This window comes from Thalia democratica, chromosome 2 (assembly GCF_965202585.1).
Source record: "Thalia democratica chromosome 2, ktThaDemo2.hap1.1, whole genome shotgun sequence".
Taxonomy (NCBI): Eukaryota; Metazoa; Chordata; class Thaliacea; order Salpida; family Salpidae; genus Thalia; species Thalia democratica.
Window position 1 is genome coordinate 94,306,415 of NC_139166.1, and position 19,650 is coordinate 94,326,064.

The 19,650-nt window shown below is 26.2% G+C and overlaps 1 protein-coding gene across 1 annotated transcript in view; it reads right to left on the reverse strand.

Annotated features, from left to right (window-relative positions):
• Positions 1-6,966: 6,966 nt before the first annotated feature.
• Positions 6,967-19,650, reverse strand: part of LOC145829124 (mRNA-capping enzyme-like) — a 40,476-nt gene continuing 27,792 nt past the window's right edge. Inside the window, exons 14-16 of the mRNA XM_082936855.1 lie at positions 13,645-13,718; positions 11,938-12,088; positions 6,967-7,148 (exon numbers count right to left, since the gene is read on the reverse strand). Of these exons, the coding sequence (XP_082792981.1) occupies positions 6,967-7,148; positions 11,938-12,088; positions 13,645-13,718 (407 nt within the window). The remainder of the gene's footprint in view (positions 7,149-11,937; positions 12,089-13,644; positions 13,719-19,650) is intronic.

A 19,650-nucleotide genomic window follows, 5' to 3' on the forward strand; every position in this document is an offset into this window, starting at 1 on the left:
CTAACAAAAATAGTATAATATAGTATTAATACTGTGTGAAAAACTCTTAATCAACATAGATAAGGCTTTTATAAGTGTGAAATACCATTTTTTAAAACATTAACTAGCTTTGAATTTCATTTAACGTTTTACAGGCAATTAGGTAAAATAAAAAAGTTTAAAGTGGTATACCGAATCCGAATCTGAGTCTTATTTTTAAATTTAGGATTCGGGCGTATCCGAATCCGAATCTCATTTCGAATTTTGGATTTTGACAAAACCAAATCCGAGTCCAAAAAGCCCGGATTCGTTCTAATCTGAGTCCGAATCTTGGATTTAGTAAATCATTAGTTTAAACTTTTTATCGTATTTTTAATTTATTGAAGATTTAGTAATTATCAAAAAATTACCTTTACTTATTCAAATAATCGGAAATATAATCTTGATTTTTGATCAACAAATTTCGAGTAGCTGTCAAATTTTCATGAGCGTACAAAATTGCACGAGTGCACAAAATTGCACGAATATACTTTTGCACTAAGGGTCACTTTTACACGAGCAGAAAGTTTTGCACGTAGACATTTATACACGGCTTGATTTCTATCTGTTTTTTTATTTTTATAATTTTATTAGACCCTTACCTCGGTCGGTAGCTGTTTTTTAATTAGTATATACTTTTTTCTATGTTTTATTATTTAGTTTATATCAGTTATTTTTATATTTTTACTATCCTTCTTACCCCTAACCCTTACTCATGGTAAGTAACTTTTTTTATGTGGTTTTTTATTAGTTTATCTTTTTTTTTCTGCTAAAAATGTAACTCGTGCAAAATCGACCTTATGGGAAAAATTTTCTTTGTGCAATTTTGTTCTAACGTGCCATCGTGCAAACTGGTTTTCGTGCAATTTTGTGCAATATGCAATTTTGTCTCTGTGCAATTCTGACCCGTTCCATAAATGCCACCCCCTTGAATCAACTAGAACTAAAAAACTTCTTTTTCAGCATCTTAAAATCAAGTTTAATTATTTTTGTTATTAACTTCAGCTGCTGATTCCTCATAACTTTTCATAAGTTTATAATATATTAGAAGCACATGTTTTTATTAGCTGACTAGTTCTAATCGCAATAATCTCATAGAGCTTATCACTAGAAGTATAAATTAGATTTTTATTATAATATTAATATTTTCACTATATTTGTTGTATTTTCTGTTGTTTCTTTTTACACAATTTCTAAATTGTACAAGCAGTAATTCTTTTTTGTTTAAGAATTAACTCTACCAGCTTGGTAGCTTCAACAAATAGATAAGAAAGCATTTTAAAGAACTATTTTATCTAATCATAACTTAAATTCTAATTAATCTGAATAGTTTACCATTTAAAAAGTTTAAATTGAATTTATTTTTGAACTACTGACTATTTTCACTTTTTGCTCGAATGATATTTTTTTGGAATATTTTAATTAAAACTGAACTTTTTGTTTATTGTTTGTTGATTAAACCTGAATAGCTATCATCAGTTATAGTTGTAACAATTTGCTCTTCTTTTTTTTTCTAACAAGTATCATTTCTTTGGTCTTATTAAGTTCGTCTAGCAATTTTTTGATTGTTAAATTTTTACATTTTTATTAAAAAGAACATTTTCTACAATGTTTTTGAATTTGGCTTTAATTTTCAAAGCATCCGAAAAGCATAGAATTAATAAATTAATTCACAATTTGTAAATAACTTTACAGGTTTCAATTCAGTTAGTTTAGAACTTTTGTTTAATATGTATATCACTTGGTAATTAGACCTTAAGATTTTTAAACGTCACACATTCAAATTATTTTATTTTCTTAAATATATTTGAAGGAAAACTTTATTTAGGTTTAAAGTCTTAGTTAGATTTTCTAATGCGCTCATTTACTTTTTACTAGTAACCACACGTTTCAAGCAATTTATTTAAGATCTTACTTTACTCTTCATAGGAAGAAGTAATTTTTTTCTTAGTTTTGATTTCAATAACTATTTAGATAATAGTTAACTAAATTTTCATACTATTTGTTAAATGAAACCTTAAAGCATCAAAACTCGATTATTTATATACTTACCTGGACGGTAAAAATGAGATTTTTTAACACCTCCCGTTATTAGTGCACTTTCTGGTTTCTGATTAAAGATCTTAATTAGTTTGAATTATGAACTATTTAAAAACACTTAATCTTTTAAGGTTTTATTTTCTAATTTTCATACAGTCATCTTTCTGCTATTTATCTACCCCGGGAATTAATCGTACTCTACTAGTTTATGAATCTCTTATCAAATGATAGTTGACCATAAAGTTCGTGTGACGAAGTCACACGTAGTATGGAGATGAAAATTTGTACACTTACTAATGACGACCTAAATTTATACATTAATTTTTTTTAAAGGCGATCCGTTGAGTAATTATGACGTCACAGCTAAATTGCTGTTTTAAGCAGAATGAAGTTCGTGTGACGAAGTTACTGCATATATGGAGATGAAAATTTGTACACTTACTAATGACGACCTAAATCTGTAAATTAATTTTTTTTAAGGCGATCCGTTGAGTAATTATGACGTCACACCGAAATCGCATTTTAAACAGAATGAAGTTCGTGTGACGAAGTTACTGCATGTATGGAAATGAAAATTCGTACACTTACTAATGACGACCTAAATTTGTACATTAAAATTTTTTAAGGTAATCCGTTAAGTAATTATGACGTCAAACCGAAATTGCGTTTTAAGCTATTAATTATTGAATGAAGTTCGTTTGACAAAGTTAGTGCATGTATGGAGATGAAAATTCGTACACTTACAAATGACGACCTAAATCTGTAAATTAATTTTTTTTAAGGCGATCCGTTTAGTAATTATGACGTCACAACGAAATTGCGTTTTAAGCAGAATGAAGTTCGTGTGACGAAGTTACTGCATGTATGGAAATGAAAATTTGTACACTTACTAATGACTACCTAAATCTGTAAATTAAAAATTTTTAAGGCAATCCGTTGAGTAATTATGACGTCACACCGAAATTGCGTTTTAAGCTATTAATTATTAAATGAAGTTCGTGTGACGAAGTTACTGCATGTATGGAGATAAAAATTCGTACACTTACTAATAATGACCTAAATCTGTAAATTAATTTTTTTTAAAGCGATCCGTTAAGTAACTATGACGTCACACCGAAATTGCGTTTTAAGCAGAATGAAGTTCGTGTAACGAAGTTACTGCATGTATGGAAATGAAAATTCGTACACTTACTATTAATGAGCTAAATCTATAAATTAATTTTTTTTAAGGTGACTGTTACTATTCAACTTTATAAAAGTCGATTTTTTTAAATTAAATTAAAGCAAAAAGAATAACTGTATTGTAACCTATGAAATAATTTTTAAAAATAAATTCTTAAAAAGTTTTTGGTGGTTTCGCTTACAAATCAAAATAGAACTTACTTCAACTTTATTGTAGTAATTTAAATCAGTTAGTATTGAATTACCTCTTATATTCCAAAACTATTAAATAGAAAATTAAGTTAATTAAATATAAGATTAATTACAGTTATTCAGAACTTATAAGAACACTTAGAGTTTTTTTTTATTAAGCGGGTTTAGCACTAACATCTCTGTTTTTAAAATTGTTACTGCTTTTCAATTGCTGCGTGTTTAGCACTATGTTTTAAAATTAAAAGTTTTACATTCTAGATTGAAATAAACTTGACCTTAACTAATGTTAAAGTCTGAAAAGCTGAAGTTTTGATGTTATAACAATTTTAATCATAATGTCTGATTATAACAATCTGGTCGCTGAAGATATTTTTTGGTAAATTTTGCCCGCCGGCTAGAAAAGTTGTTTTTTGCTCTGCTATAAAATTAACTTACAGAGTCCAAGTAACTTATAAGTTGAGTTTTTTGATTTGTAGTGATTTTGATCGATAAAAAAAAATTGGTAAAATTGTACACTTTTTTATTATGACGTAACTTTGAAATGTTGTGTTTTTGAAAATATCTGTCTTTTGTATCCTTCTTTTAGTAAACAACTTAACTTTGTTTTGGAAGTTTTGTTTTAAGAACTTTTATTTCCAAACCTTTTATCTTTCGAATTGTTTTTCTTTGAAATGACTTCACTGATATCATTGTTGCGACAAAACTTTAATTTCTTGGCATTTCTGTCTAAAAGACTATTTATAAAAATTCTCGGATCTTTATTGTCGAACAAAAAATAAAGCTTTCCAATCTTATTCATTCAAGTTGTACTTTAAGTTTGTATCATATCAATTATTGAATTAATATTAAACAATTCAGTGAAACTTTTGTAGATAATTAGAACATTAATATCTACTGATTCGAGTTGTCTGATTTCATAAGGTGTTTTTTCTTTCTGATCTTTTACTTTATAATCGTTAACTTTTGTATTAAGCAACATAAAACCTTGCTAAATAAAGTAAATGAAGTAAACAAATATTGTAGTTCCTTCCAGATTGAAGCTTTGACAGTTTCAATCTTTCAATTTATCATTTCTAGTTTTTTAATGTAACTGTCTTCAAAACTTATTACTTCCTTATAAATCAATTTTGAATTTGAATTTCATATTATTATCTTAGTTATTGAGGTGACTTTTTTACTTTGCTAACACAAACTTTACCTGCGATATGCTTTATTGAATTAAAATTTCATCAGTATAAAATAATTTTCTTATAGTTTTTTTTACAACAACAATAGTTTATTGAATTTTTCAAATTTTACTCTTTGTTTTCTGAAGTCACATTTTTGACTTGGTTTTATTACAACTTGTCTTTTGAAACATTAATTTAGTAATCAACTTTGAAAAGACAACAGTTTTGTTATTAAACACTTTGGTTTCTGTGAATAACAAATATTTTTAACTGCTGTTGAATATATATTATGTGTGTTGTGGTTTTAAGGTACTTACTTCACGTTTTCCTGTCTAAAACAATGCTAAAAGTAAACTAAGGATCTTAATGTGATAAGACTTCTGTTTATACAAAGAAAGTAAATCTATCATCTGCTAACTTTTGAGAACTAAATGTCAAAACACTGTTCTTTAATGAAAAAGTTATAATTTTTAATGTTTAAATAAAATGAACGTTAATAACAATTTTTTTTAATTCAAGGAATCTTAAAATACTCATTTAAAATAAGTGATTTATAAAAGTATGTATCTCTACTGGTTAAAATTGTCTGAAATAAAAGTCTTCATAATTTCATTCAGTTTCGCTTGCAAGGCTACTATGCAGTTTTTTATATATTATAACTTGATATATTTCTACTAATTATGTTTTGTATATTTTTCAATCAACTAGCCTAAATGGCACATTACTTCTTTTAATTTTGGTATTTCTATTTTCGATTATTGTAATTTCTTTATCTGACAAAGAAGTTGTTTGTTTATTTGATAAAAACAAAATTTAAAAATAAGTTTTATAAGATCTATTTTTTATTCTACCGAGGAAAAACTTCCTAACAATTTTTTGTGCTGCTTCAACATTCAATATATTGTTTTAGCTGTTTTATTTTTTTCACATTTTAATTTTCGACAACTTGTTGTCATTTTCAGCGTTTTTTGTAGTATTTATTATATTTTCTGAGGTGCTTTAGCTCATTATTCAAGTGCTTTTACTAGCTTTCATTTTAAAGGCCTTTTATATACTTAAGGCTCAATTTTGTTTTCAATTATAATAATGTAAGCAAACAATATTTTGTTTTCTTTGTTGAGATCCACAAAAAGAATATTGTGCTCAATCAAGAATCTTCACTATTTCTCCCAGTTTCGCTTGCAAAACTATTATCAAGTTAATTATGATTTTTAACTTGGTTTGTAGTTTATTTATGTTTTCATTAACAAGTCATAGATTCCACATTTTTTTTATTGTCGTTAATACTTTTTTAGCTGTATTAGATAATTTTATATTTGACAACTAAGGTATTTGTTCAAAAAAATTAAACTAACTTCTTATTTCTTCTACAATGTTTGTTATTCAATTATAATGTGCCATCATTTTTTGTCTTCTTATTTCGCCAGTATTTCAAACTTTCTTAGTTTCCAATGAGACCAGCTCAAGGTTATTTTTTGGTCCGAGCATGGAGTTCTAAAAAATATTCTATATTTATTTATACATTTCGGTATCTTATCTAATATAACTTTCTTTATTCGAAGTTGTACTATCGGCAGTTTTTTTTTCTTTTTTTATACATTTTATTTTATTGTTAGTTTCTTTAAGTTACATCTTTGAACTTGAGATGTTTTATTCAGAATTTATGAGTTGTTTTGGCAACATACTGATGCTCAATCATTTTGTACTAAGTTTGCTTTGTTTATTTTGCATTTCTTCTACAAAATTACTAAGTATAAGCAGTTTATTTTATAAGCATCTTTATGATATAGTTTTTTAATATTTTTTGTAAATACTATTTTTGAGACGTAAACCTACTTTTAAGAGCGCAATTGTTTAAAAATGAGAAGTTTCTGATGTTTATTTTCTTAGAAAAGTTGAACCTTTAACTTTTTTTATTGATATTAAATTTTAGCATTATAATTATACCATTCTTAATTTGAATCAATTTCAAAAAATGTTTTAAACATAACTAATCTAGGGAAATATATTTCACTACTGTTACAAATAGTCTGAAAAGAAAGTTTGTAAAATTTCATCGTGTTATGAACTTTAATAATTTGGTAGAACTCGTTATTTATTCTTTTTATTTGAGTCAAAAGTACTATAAAATCGCTGATTTTTTGTACTTAGATTACTAAAACATTGGTGATGTCCTTTTTTTGTTGTTTTGAAATTGTTGTTACTGGTGTTTGAACAACTTTTTTAGATCTTAGATATGGAACTTAGCTGTTTGGCCGCAGAACTTTTTAAGCCATTATAAATGTATTTATAATTTTTTAGCTGCTTTGCTGTTATTCTTTTTGGACCGAAGCAAGTTCGTTAGCAACTTTTCCGTTGGCGGTTGTCAGCTTTGCCAACTTTTCATATTTTTCTCTGCGACTGCAGCAGACAGCGAGGATTCGGTGTTGGACAGACATTTCTTTCTTTTCTTGGACGTAGCAGATGTTCTTCTAGGAGATTCTATCAGTGACTTTGTTATGATTCTTCCCGCTGGTTTGCTTTTGCACGCTAATATATTATTCCAGTCTGCCGGTTATATCAGTAATATTATAATATATAGAACTTTTGTAGTATATATACTTTAGCTCTTTTTCAGCCATATCTGTTACTTGAGTTCTAATGATTCTACTTTTTATTTTTAAGGTCACAGTTTTGACTTATTACTTCACGATTTGCTTTCCTCGATTTTTCCCAGTAACATTTTTGAATGATAAAAGTTTTACAGTTTAACATTTTGATGTAATATCGAAATGTTGTTTAAAAATGTGTTGCAGATTTAAACACTCATAACTTTGCTTTGATAACAAAATGTTTTGTTTTTTAATTGCTTTTGAATAGAAGTCTGTTTTCGTTATTGACATACACATGGTTTCTATAAAAGTAGAGATGTTTTAAAATTTTGTAGAACGCAGGATATTTGTTTGGTGGCTTTATTGTGTTTACTGTACATTTTCCTGTCTAAAGGATTACTGAAAGTATTTTAAATATCTTTATTCTAAACAGATGCAATTTTTTTAAAAATAAATGGCACAAGTTGTTCTTCAATAAATAAGTTTTTAATGCTTGTTTTTTAAAGAAGTTGGACAATCATAACTTTCTTTGTTTTAGTTTACACTTTTAGTTAAATAGATCTTAAATAACCTTGCAAGCAAAACATAAGTACTCTTTAAATTATTTATATCTACTGGTTCAAATTATCAGAAATAAATGTCTTCATGTTTTCTTCTAGTTCCGCTTGCAAGGCTACTATCCAGTTTAAATGTAAAAATAAACTAACTTGATATACATTTTATTAATTGTTTCTTTAACAAGATATGGATTCCGCATAACTTATTTTATTCTCGATATTTTTATTTTAGCCGTAATAGACAATTTTTAATCATATTAATCTTTTACTCTAGTTCTGCAAAGCTACTATCCTGTTTACTTAACATTGGAGGAATTCTGGTTTTTTATAACAGCTTTTGACTTTTTATAATACTTTTAGGTTCTACTTTATTTTACATAAACAACATTTTTTTTCTCACTTTTAATCTTTATGTGCCACTCTCTGCACTTTAGTTTATCTAAAACTTCCTTCACTTACTTGAACTGCAGCAAGTTCTTTAGAATTTTTTTTCAGCTGCCAGCTTTGCCACATTCTCATACAACACTCATATATATTTTCTGCGACTGCAGCAGTCCGCGTGGTGACCGCGTGTTGTTTTTTGCTTTTATATTTTTTCCTTTCCTGTAGGCAGTCTTCTAGAGAGCTTTTTGTTTGCATCAGTGATCTTGAGTTCTTTGATATTCTCAGTAATTTGTTTCTGCACGCTGAAGGTTTCCTCAAGGTTGGACTTGTCAGTTAAATCCATAACTTAACTATATATGAAAATGTTCGAAGTAAATCGCTGTTCTTTTTGAGTTTTTTCACCTCCGATACAATTTTCTCAATTTTTGTTTTACTTCTGAGAAAGCACACTGAAGTAATTTAATTGTATGACTTTTGCATTATACTTAGTATTTAAATGTTGATTTTTGAAAACAAATGCACTTTAAAACATTTATTTAGAAAACAACTAAGCTTAGTTAGACATAAGTTTTTTTTTAATTTAGTTTTTGTCATATTTACTTTAAAATTACTTATTTACAAACTCTTTTTTTTTAAACTCTAATAGGAAATTCTAAAAAAAGCTTAAGATTATGGATTTTTTCAATTCTATTTACTTTTATTAATTCTTAACTTTTAAGAATCTTTATACTGAAGTGACTTATAAGTTTAAAAAAATATCTTACGCAAACAAATTTTAAATACTTAGAAAATTACAATTGTTTATTAAAAGTTGAGTTTTTCTTTTGTCTTTCTAGAAATTCTTAATTTACTTTTGAACCGTTTTTTTTCAATTAGACTCATAGAAACTTATGTAAATAATGAAAACATTTATACCTACTGATTCAAATTGTCTAAAAGTGAAATAGTTTCTCTATTTTTAAGTGCCACCCGTTGTAAATTATGTTTGTCTTAAACTTTCTTCACTTCCATGTCCATTTTTTCAGCATCTTTGTTAAATGTTTCATTTTAATTACATATGTTTATCAATAATTTTCATTTAACCTTGTTTCAGTTTAGCTATCTAAAAAATCTGCAACTTCATTGGTTTATAAAAACATTAGTAATTTTCTTTTTTATTTTTTCCCAACAACAATATTTTCTTTATATCCTCAAACTTTTCGAATAAATTGTTGTCAGTACCGTTTTTCCTTTCACAATAGAACAATTTTTTCTATAATGATCTAAATATTTATGAACTACGTTGTGTACCGAAGCCATGTCAATTTTAATGGTCAGTTTTAACTCCCTCGTTTATTAGAGAAGTTTTAACTTTATTACTAGTAAGTCATTCTTCCCCTCAGTTTTTAATTAATTTAATAACGAAAAACTTTTTACCAACTTTGCTCGGTTTTTTATCTACAGCTGTTAGTTCTGAAGTTAGAAAATTTTGTATCTTCAACATCATATTAGTTCAATTTCATGTTTTATCTTAAAGCGTTTGCATGTTTGTTAAAGTAAGAACCAAACTTTTTTTTTCATTAACTAGCCATGAATTTTGCATTAATTCTTTCAATGTTGGTAATTTCATTTGAGAAAAATGTTTCTTGTTTTCGAAGCTTAAAATTCTCGGTCTCTAAAGAGATTTTAACTTTGTTATGGATAAGTCAACTGTCTCCCAGTTTAAACTTATTATATTTAGAAGAAACTTCCTACAAATTTATTTTGCTAATTAAACAGACAAACATTTATTTTTTCAAATTCTTGATTTATTCGTTTTAGCTTGATTATTGTCTGATAATGCAGCATTAATCCTTTTTTATCTCTTTAACCTGCTCTTTATTTTTAGAATCAAGTTTTTCTTTTTCTGAGTTTGTAGCCTCTGCTAGAGATCGGAGTTTAAGTTGTTGAGGTTATTTTGTTTTTCCGTTATTCAATTATTAACATATTAGAGAGTTTTTGGTCATAACTCTGAATGTAATTAGTATAATTCGGTTCTGCTTCTATGAAAGACTAAAATCATTAGGGGTACCTGTATTAAATTTTGAGATATTTTACTTTTCTTGTTTACTCGCTGATGATTAATCTGGTAAATTGGTTTATCAATTGTTTTTCAATGGTATACAAAAGATATCTCGTTGTGGAAGCCAACTATTCTGAGTACCAACCCCTGGTATTTAGTTGTAGGAACTGTAATTAGTTTTTCAATTATACCAAGCAATAGCTTTATTTCAAAGTTCTTCCGTGCTATTTCTTGAGAAATATTTTTTTTTATTCAAAGTGAACTTCATCTTTTGTTTTATTACTTTATATCATCAGAAGTTTAGTTGTTTTTTATTTTTTAGCTTAAATTGATTATACTGTAAAGTTTTCCAAAAATTCTTTCAATTTCTATCGGTTTTTGGGATGTACATTTTTTTCTTTGTGTTCCTCAAACTCTTTTTTTTTATTTTTCTACAATACAGTTTTTTGTTGCCATCATTCCACTTCCTATACGATTTCCTCGTTTTTTTCGTTCTTGAAAACATTTAAACGGTTAAGTACAAATTTTACATCATGACGTAATATCGAAATTATGTAATTTTAAAACATTTGTCCTTTAAACGCCTACATTTAGTAAACAACTTAGCTGTCAACACTTCTAAAAGTTACCATTTTAAACTTTTACATTTTCTATTAAAAAAAATCTTTTTAATTCAATTTTCTTGAGAAGGTCGACTACTTGTTATATTTCCTTTAAAACTATTTTTACTTCAAAAAATTATCAACTAGATATGTTAATTCATTATTAAAAGATAGGTTGATAAAAATTACTATTCTTGATGCTTTTTTCCTACCACAATATTTCCTCTAGTTTTTCATGTATTTTTTTGTCTTTAAGCTTTTTACTTGTACGTTGGAACAACTTTTTTTACAATGATTGGGCTTGAATATGTATGTATAACTGTAGAAATTAATCAACCTACGCTAAATATCCAGATTTTCATGGTAAACAAAAGATTTTATAAAAAAGCATCAATTACGTTGTTTTCCGAAATCATGTCATTATAAGTCAAGAGTACTAAAAAGATGTTAATATTGTTATTTAAGAATATCAACTAATTTGTCAATTCAGTTTAACAATTTTTTCTAGTGTATCACAGCTGGTAGTTAGTACCTTGGCTATTTAACAACTCACTACTTTCTTCTTTGTTTCAACAAAAATGAATCCTTCAATACGTTATACCCTTACTAATCTATTGTATATAGTAGCTATGGAAGTATATTCCCACATAATAATTGTCGACATTATAACTGTTTAATTTTGCAATTTCGTTATGTTTATTATCATCTAGTTTTTCATTTTCTTCACTCTTGCAAAAGTTCTCTTCTATACTCTTTTCTCTTTAATCTTTCTCAAGCCATTTAGAGTTCAGAAAAGTTGTTGATGTTACTTCTTAAAGTTATCAACTGTCCAACAAATTCACAATTGAGTTGGTTTAGTGAGTTTAGCTGAAATGTAAAATACTTGGTCATTAGACCTTTGTAACTTTACAGTCAATCCTCACACACTTATTATTTTAATTATGATAACCTGCATCCTTCAGACCAGCTATGAAATATTTACGCTTCTTTTCTTGAAGTTATCATTAATCGCGCCTGATCATTTCCTTCGAAGATCTTAAAGTTCTCTTTTTTGTTGAGAGCCAAAAGAAGATCACTCAAGGACTATTCGTTTTTCATTCAGCTAGTTTGATTTATCACTTATCTTTTGAAGCTTGCTATTTTTTCTTAGCTTCAACAAACATGCATCATTAATTTCAGCAATATTTTTGTTTCTTTTCCTGACCTTAACTTCTTTCGCAGAATTTTGTTCATTTTTTTCGATTGCATTTTTATTGATCTGTGATCTAGAAGGATCTTTGATTTCTGTCAAGGCGTCGTCATCTTTTCTCTCCTGTTCAGTTTGCAAAGCTACCAACTTTAACTTTAATTTTTTTTTACAATTTTAGGTTGCTATGTGCTTCATTTACATTTTGTTAGTTTTATAAGTAAAATAATGTTTTACTTTTATAACAGCCTTTTTCTTTTTATATTGTTGTATTTTTTTTGAATTTACTTTAAATTATTTCTTAATTGAAGGAACAAAAACAATTTTTATATTTATAGAAAAGAAAGCACTTTTGAAGAACTGTTTTTTGTGATCATAGTTTGAACCTCAGTTAAATTTATATTTCTTGAGGTTATCAATTACTTAGCTTTTTGCTCGAGATAGTATTGTCTCAAATTACTTTTATCTAAACTTAAATTTTATCGATAAGTTGTTGATTAAACTGTAATAAACATAAAAGACCAAATGTTAATACAAATGTAAAGACCATAATAGTTTGCTTTTATTTCATTTGTTTACCAACAATGATATTTTCTTTGAGCTTCTGAGGTTCATCTACCAACTTTTTGTTTACAGACTTTACAGATTCACGTTGGAACAATTTTTAGTAAACTTTTACTAGTTATTTTTCTGCTTATAAGTTATTAAAATAAATTGACTCGTTAGGTTGGAAACTTACATTAAATCAGCGGTTCTTAGCATTTTAAACTAAAGCTAGATATTATCGGGATCTGTTATGAAAATAAAAACTAAAACTAAACTGCCGGCGTTAAATTCTTACTGTTTTTTATATAGTTTTAATGTAGAGTAAATATTGATTTTATATCAATTTAATTTGAAAGTTTCTGAAACTACAATAAAACTACGAATTAAGTCTAAATAAATTACTTAACAGTAGTGTATCACAGTCGAAGGTAATAACGAATGTAGGAAGAAAAGGATCATTTTATAAAATTTAAAAATATTAAATTAGCTATTTCACTAATGTAAGCTTGTTGTTGTATGTTATAGTATGTAATGGCATTTGATCGTTAAACAGCTTAGAAAATAACTAACTTACAATAAATATTTATACAATAATAAAACCATAAGGTTTAGAATATAAAAGATGATAGATTATGAACTTACGACATTGTCTAGGGTTTCTACTAAATACTATAAATAAGACTAGTATGGGCGCAACGGTTAAGTTAATATTCTTCACTAGATATTCTAGGATTTCTTATGAAGAAATAAATTTATGATACCCATAAGTTACAATAATTTAAAGTTTACATTAGACTTTGCAGTGCAAATAATTGCAGAGGTAGAAAATAGAACCATGGGATAATTTACAAAGGACTTGATACTCTTGGATACTGTTGAATAGTAATTACAACTAATGATTTCATTTTTAAAATAGGCCTGCCTTTACCAAATTCCAGCCGTTTTGTGAATGAGTGAGTCTTATTAGATTATTTTGCTTACTTTTATTTTAGCACCACTATTCAAAAAAATGAATTAAAATGTATTAATTAAACAAAATAAATACATAATTCTACGTTAAAGTTTATTGAACACTAAGAATCAACATGTTTAATATGAAATTAAAAGTGTTCTAGAGCGGCTTTTTTCTTAAGCACGTTCATCACGGATGCGACGTGCAAGTTGAATGTCTTTAGGCATGATGGTGAGTTTACTTTCTGAGTAATTTGACCTGTTAATTTACCAATGTTTTTATGGTGTTAATAGTTAATAAACTAGCCTGTGTACATTAGGCTAGTGTATGTTGAAAAGAAAATTTTAAATTAATAGTACAAGCCAAGTTTTTTAAATAACTACATTAGTTCAACTTAATATATTTTTAATTACAAAAAAAAATTGAAACACAATTGTTGACATTTAAACAAGATTGCCACTCTATAACATGAAAAACTTTTCTGAGTGATCAAAAACTCCTCTATTGGCTCTGAGTTTTATTTACAAACTCTTTTTTGTTTTGTTTCTAGAGAAAACTACGTGTACCTCATTTTCCTTTTTCTTTTTAATAAGTCAAAGGAACGTTGTGTTTGTACAAGTATACTTCTGCATTAGGTTTTTACTAAAATTGTAAAAAAAAAAACAGATTTTGAAGATTCACCTTAAAAAGAGATTTATATCAATTGATATTAAAAACCAAAGTTTGTGGATATTTCTATATAAACATGTTAATAAACATCATAACTTATAAAACAGTTTGATCTTTTTTTAAAATGAAAAATGTTAATCGTATCACATAAACTACTCATAGAAATAGCTATTTGTTAACTTCAATGTTAATTTCAATTAAACAGTTTAATATAAACTTAAATGGTGATAAATATTAGTTTTAGAATTTAGACATAATCTACAATGTTATTTTTTAAAATAATGAAGATTTTGCCACAATGTTTTAAAATTAAAAAAAAGCAGTTCAAAATGAATAAAAATCATGTTCTTGAACAAAATTGGTTGTATAGATTGACAAAATTTTAAAACTGGATTAACTAAATATCATTCCAAATTTAAAAGAACTATGTCATGATATTTTTGAAAAATCGTAAATATTTCTTGAGATTTTATACAAAATTCAAAACTGTCTTGAGTCACCCAGAGTCAAAATATTTTAAGTTATCCTAATCATCCTGAGATTTTTAGAGTTTCGATATATCCTGAGTTATTCTGAGTACTCTAAGTGTGTTGCAATTCAGTTCTATAGTAAAAAGTAGACTGGAATTTAGGAAAAACCAACTAAACTAGCTTGAGCTTTAAAACAAAATCCTAATTGTTTAGAGTTACCCTGAGAATATAGTGACCCTGTACCTATGACACTCTCAATATTTCATTAACATATTTGTAAAGTTACTTTCAATAAACCAGGTAATAAGCAACTGGTAGCCTGTCTATTATTGTATATAACACTGAAAATAAACAACTTACCCTCTCTTTTTACACTTAGCAATATAATAAGGACTGCAATATAATAAAATTATAATTTTTAAGGCTTTCCTAAATTTTTCAAGATTTCATTGAGTATAAACTTTTTTAGCAAATTTGCAGTTTAAAATTAAATTTTAGATAAAAAAACTGTGTTTAATAGTATATAAAGATAATGATGACAAAATTTTATAACTATATGGTAGATTTTTTGTCTATAATCAAAGTTTCACTACTAAACATGTAAAAACATTTCAAAGTTCAAGGCTTTAGAGTGATTTTTGTTTAAATTGCCAAGTATTTTTTAACTTCTAAAATTCCAGGTTTTTGAACCTAAACTTTCTAATTCCAACTTTTTTGACATTGAAACTATTAAAAACATAAAAAATATCCTGAGTTTAGATTTAAATAACAAGTAAGCCTGAGTTTTAACAAAATATTAATAATTTATGAAATGTAATTTTTAATCTAATACTCACAATTAAGTTGCATTTCTTCTTTCAAAATATAAATTTTAAGCCAAAGTTTTTAACTGAAAAAAAAACTAACTATTTAATGATTTTTTACTATCCTTACCTCTGACAAGATACTTTGTTATGTAAATTTCAGAAAACTTCGTAATTTTTTTTATTTAAGTATAAACTATGTAAATATAAAATATACTAATAAATAACTTTATTAAAAAAAAAATTATTAAAAATTAATTAACCTTAATTATTAACAATTTTTTTTCTTTAGAACATTGAATTTGAACATAAATTAAATCTTTCAGTTAAATATATAATAAAACATTAACATTAAAGTAAAGAGCTAAAAATATGCTAGCATCTGTTTTCATCTTATATTTTTAAGTTGATTTTTTTTATTTGTAAAATAATTGACCTTTATATGAAAAGAATCAAAAAAAAAAACGTTTTTGTAATCTATTTTTATTCCAGCTAACTGGCACCCCAAAAAAAACACAATACCATGAAAACTTTTCTAAAAGTTAGAAAAATAGTAAAATATATAAATCCTTTTAATCCATCTCAATAGTAATTTATGACACGACTAGAAAAATAATCAATAATATTTAAGTGGAGGTTCAAACAATATTAACTAAACAAAAGATATTTCAAATAATATCATAGCCCTTGTAATCTAGACCTCTGTAATAACAATGCAAAGTGCATTGCAGTGTCATTGTTTTAGATAGTATTTAGAGCTTGATACGGTTGAATGCACGAGCCAGACAACAAAGGACCATATTCCTACACTTACCAAATATTTCAAACTACAAATAACTACAAACTCAAACAAATACAAAGTGTATATAACACATTAAATTAAAATTACCAAATTTTGAAGTAAAGTAAGAAAGTATGTAAGAAAATAGAAAGTATGTAAAGAAAGTAAAAAGAATGTAAATTAACACTTACTTTGTTTGTGAAAACTTTTTTTTTACTGCGAATTAGTTTTTTATATTTATTTGTGTTATATTAGAAGGAAAAACATAATATCAAGTGAAAAACATTTATTTTTATATAAAATCAAAATTTGGACACCTAAGGGAAAATAAAATTTTGCATAAGTGTCCAACACATATATCAACCTCATTAAATATATAAAGTACTAAACCTAACCTTCAAATGGTTAGAAATTAATTAAAAATTCCATAAAGTCAGAATAAGTTAAAAAAATTTCTTATAAGTTTACAAAAATACTTAATTTCTAATTTTAATAAAAGTTAAAAAATGTTCTTAAAAATCTGCAAAGTTTTTCTATAAACATATTAAACAACTACCCTACTTGATCAAGGACTTTTGGATGCATTTTAGTATTGATGATCTATAGCAAAAAACTTCCATAGTGATACTGTGGTAAATACACCAATGTTTATGCAGAATTTTAAAATCAAAAAATGTTTTTTGTTTAAGTAAATAAATAAGTTATTTACAAATAAGCATTAAGTTAGTATTTTATATGACAAGTTTATGTGTATACTTTACCTCTTTATAATTTTTTTTTAAAGTTGTTTAAATATTAAAATAAATTAAAAGACATGTATATGCAATGGTTAAGTTTTTTTTAGTGTAATGACTGAATTTTGAAAAATAAGTAAGAGTAAGTTTATTTGTTCCAAGTATGATACTGAATGATGAGAGGAAGTATAAGATTAAAAGCTTTATATAGTTTTAAGTGTTTAATTATATATTTTAGAACAAGTTTACATTAAGAAATTTATACGGAAAAGTCAACAATAATTTTAATAAAAAGTCAGGAAAAGCCAGAAATTTTTTATTCAGCTTGATCTGTAGTAACCCTGATCTAGTGTAAGTTTCAAAATTACTTATAAAACACCTAAGACTTTTTTTTTATTGCTTATCTCAGTCAAGAATATCATATGAAAGTTTCAAAACATTATGACTTCAAAATATATTATAACTACCCTCTTTCAGCTCATTTAATAGGCTTTGTTCCCCGACTTTCTTAAGTCTCCCTCTTTGGTAAACCCCGAATTATAAAACACTACAGCACTATTCCTTTGCAATTTATAAAAGTCCTTTTGTTAGAACGTTGAAAAATTCACAAGTAGCCAAACAAAAAGCTTCTAAAAACTTGAAAATTTTAACATCTGGAATAAATGACTGGGTGATAGATTTAGTAGTTGTGAAGGCTATGGTTTATAGTAACCATAAGGACATTGACATGTTTTTCGTCAAACCGATATTACTGAAAACATCCCTAATAAGTTATTGACGTCATCTGCACAAAACTAGGTTGTTTAGTTTGACGTAAAAAAAATGCCAAATGCTGTGAACCTGAAAGGTCCCAACAACAAACCAGTTCAGGGTTCAAAATATGTCCCAGATCATTAGCCAAGTTATAATCAGCAGTTCAAAATGCATCAGAAGCCTCAACAAAACACTTATTTTGCATGTGCATGACCCGCCAGTAAAAAATTGAAATCTTAAAATGTATAAACCATACTGTGATCAACATGATTCTTATTAAACCATTAAATTTTGATATGACTCAGCTAATGGCAAATGTTTTTTAATAATATTAAATATATTAAATTAAAATAGTCTTAGACCAATTAATTTTTAAGTGATATATGGAGCTTAGTCAGGCATGGCAGTTGAGTGTTGTTTCTGTTTAACTAAACAAGTCATCTTTGTATTGTCAACCAATTATACTCTATTGTTAAAGATTTTTTTCTTGGTAAAAATTCTGATAGAATTAATATGTTTAAAAAAATAAAAATAAAAAAAAATTGAGCTTCTAAAAGCTAGTTATTTCTTTTTATCTTACTGTTAATCTACTCGATAATTTATAAAATTACTTTTATGTTTACTTTGAGTTCATATATGTGTTTTATTATATGCTATTTTTTTACAAAATCAATCAACCAGAACGAAAATATCTCAGCCAAAACCAACATAATTGTGAGCTAGAGTTATTGTACAAACTCTAAAGACTAAAGTTTACAACTTGTCTTAGTAAGTATTGCATTTTGGCTTTTTAAAGCATGTTTATTGTTCAAATACAAAAAGTATTATTTAAACACCATTTAATTGTTTTTGAGTTCTTTAAAAACAGTATGTTTTTTCACACTAGTAATGTTTTTAGAACTAGTTTTAATTTATATTTTACTTAATCTTAATTTATATTTAATTATATTAGGCTGATAAGTATAACTTATATATCCGAAGTACTAGTGTTTTTTTAGTTCTTTTTATAAAAAATACATTGATGAAACTGTCTTATCTGATTTACACAAAGTAGTCTCAATTTAAACCTAGTATTTATAAGATAGTAATTAAATTAAGGTAGGATTTAATTATGATGATTAGTACTAATAAATCAAGTGTACGTACATGCTGACCCTGTAATGTTAAATTTTAAATTATGATTTATATATATATAAATATGTCCTGGACTAGTGGCAATGCTAAAATTCAGGGTTGCCATTTAATCTGGAATCATGGAATAACCTGGAATTTAACAATTTAGACAAACAAAAACTAGAATTTGAGAAATTAAAAATAAAAAAAACTGGAAAAACCATGAGTTTCTAACAAATATCTTCAAAAAAGTCTGTATAAACATAGATTTTAAAAATTTTCATATGTTCAGTAGTAAATTGTCCATTTGACTAAATAAATCTGTAATATATTAGAAAAATTTATTCATCATCAACATTTTTTAAAATTAAAAAACATATTAAAATCAGATTTACAGTATATTTTAAATTTTTTATACTACTTTACACAATTTCTCACCTTAAACTTAACTTTAAACTAAAAATAGACCCAAAAATGTTAACTTTCAAAAACCTCGATGAAATCCTAAAAAACCTGGAAAATTTTTTGAAACAACGAGTGGCAACTTTGTATAATTAGCAGTTTAAAAGGCCACAGAAGACTCTACACAGTAGTTATTTGGTAAATGGTTGTTACAATTTAAGAAACCATCAGCAGTATAGGGGACGTCCAAAAAGTTACAGAAGATTATACAAAAATGTGCTTGACCCGCCAGTAAAAAATAAATATTTTAAAGTGTACAAACCATACTGTGATTAATATGAATTTTATTATTATTGAATCTGGATATGACTTAGCTTAGGACAAATATTTTTTCAGTTGTTATAGTCTTGGACTAATTAATTTTAAAGTTATATATAGGAATTAGTAAGGTATGACACTTCAGTA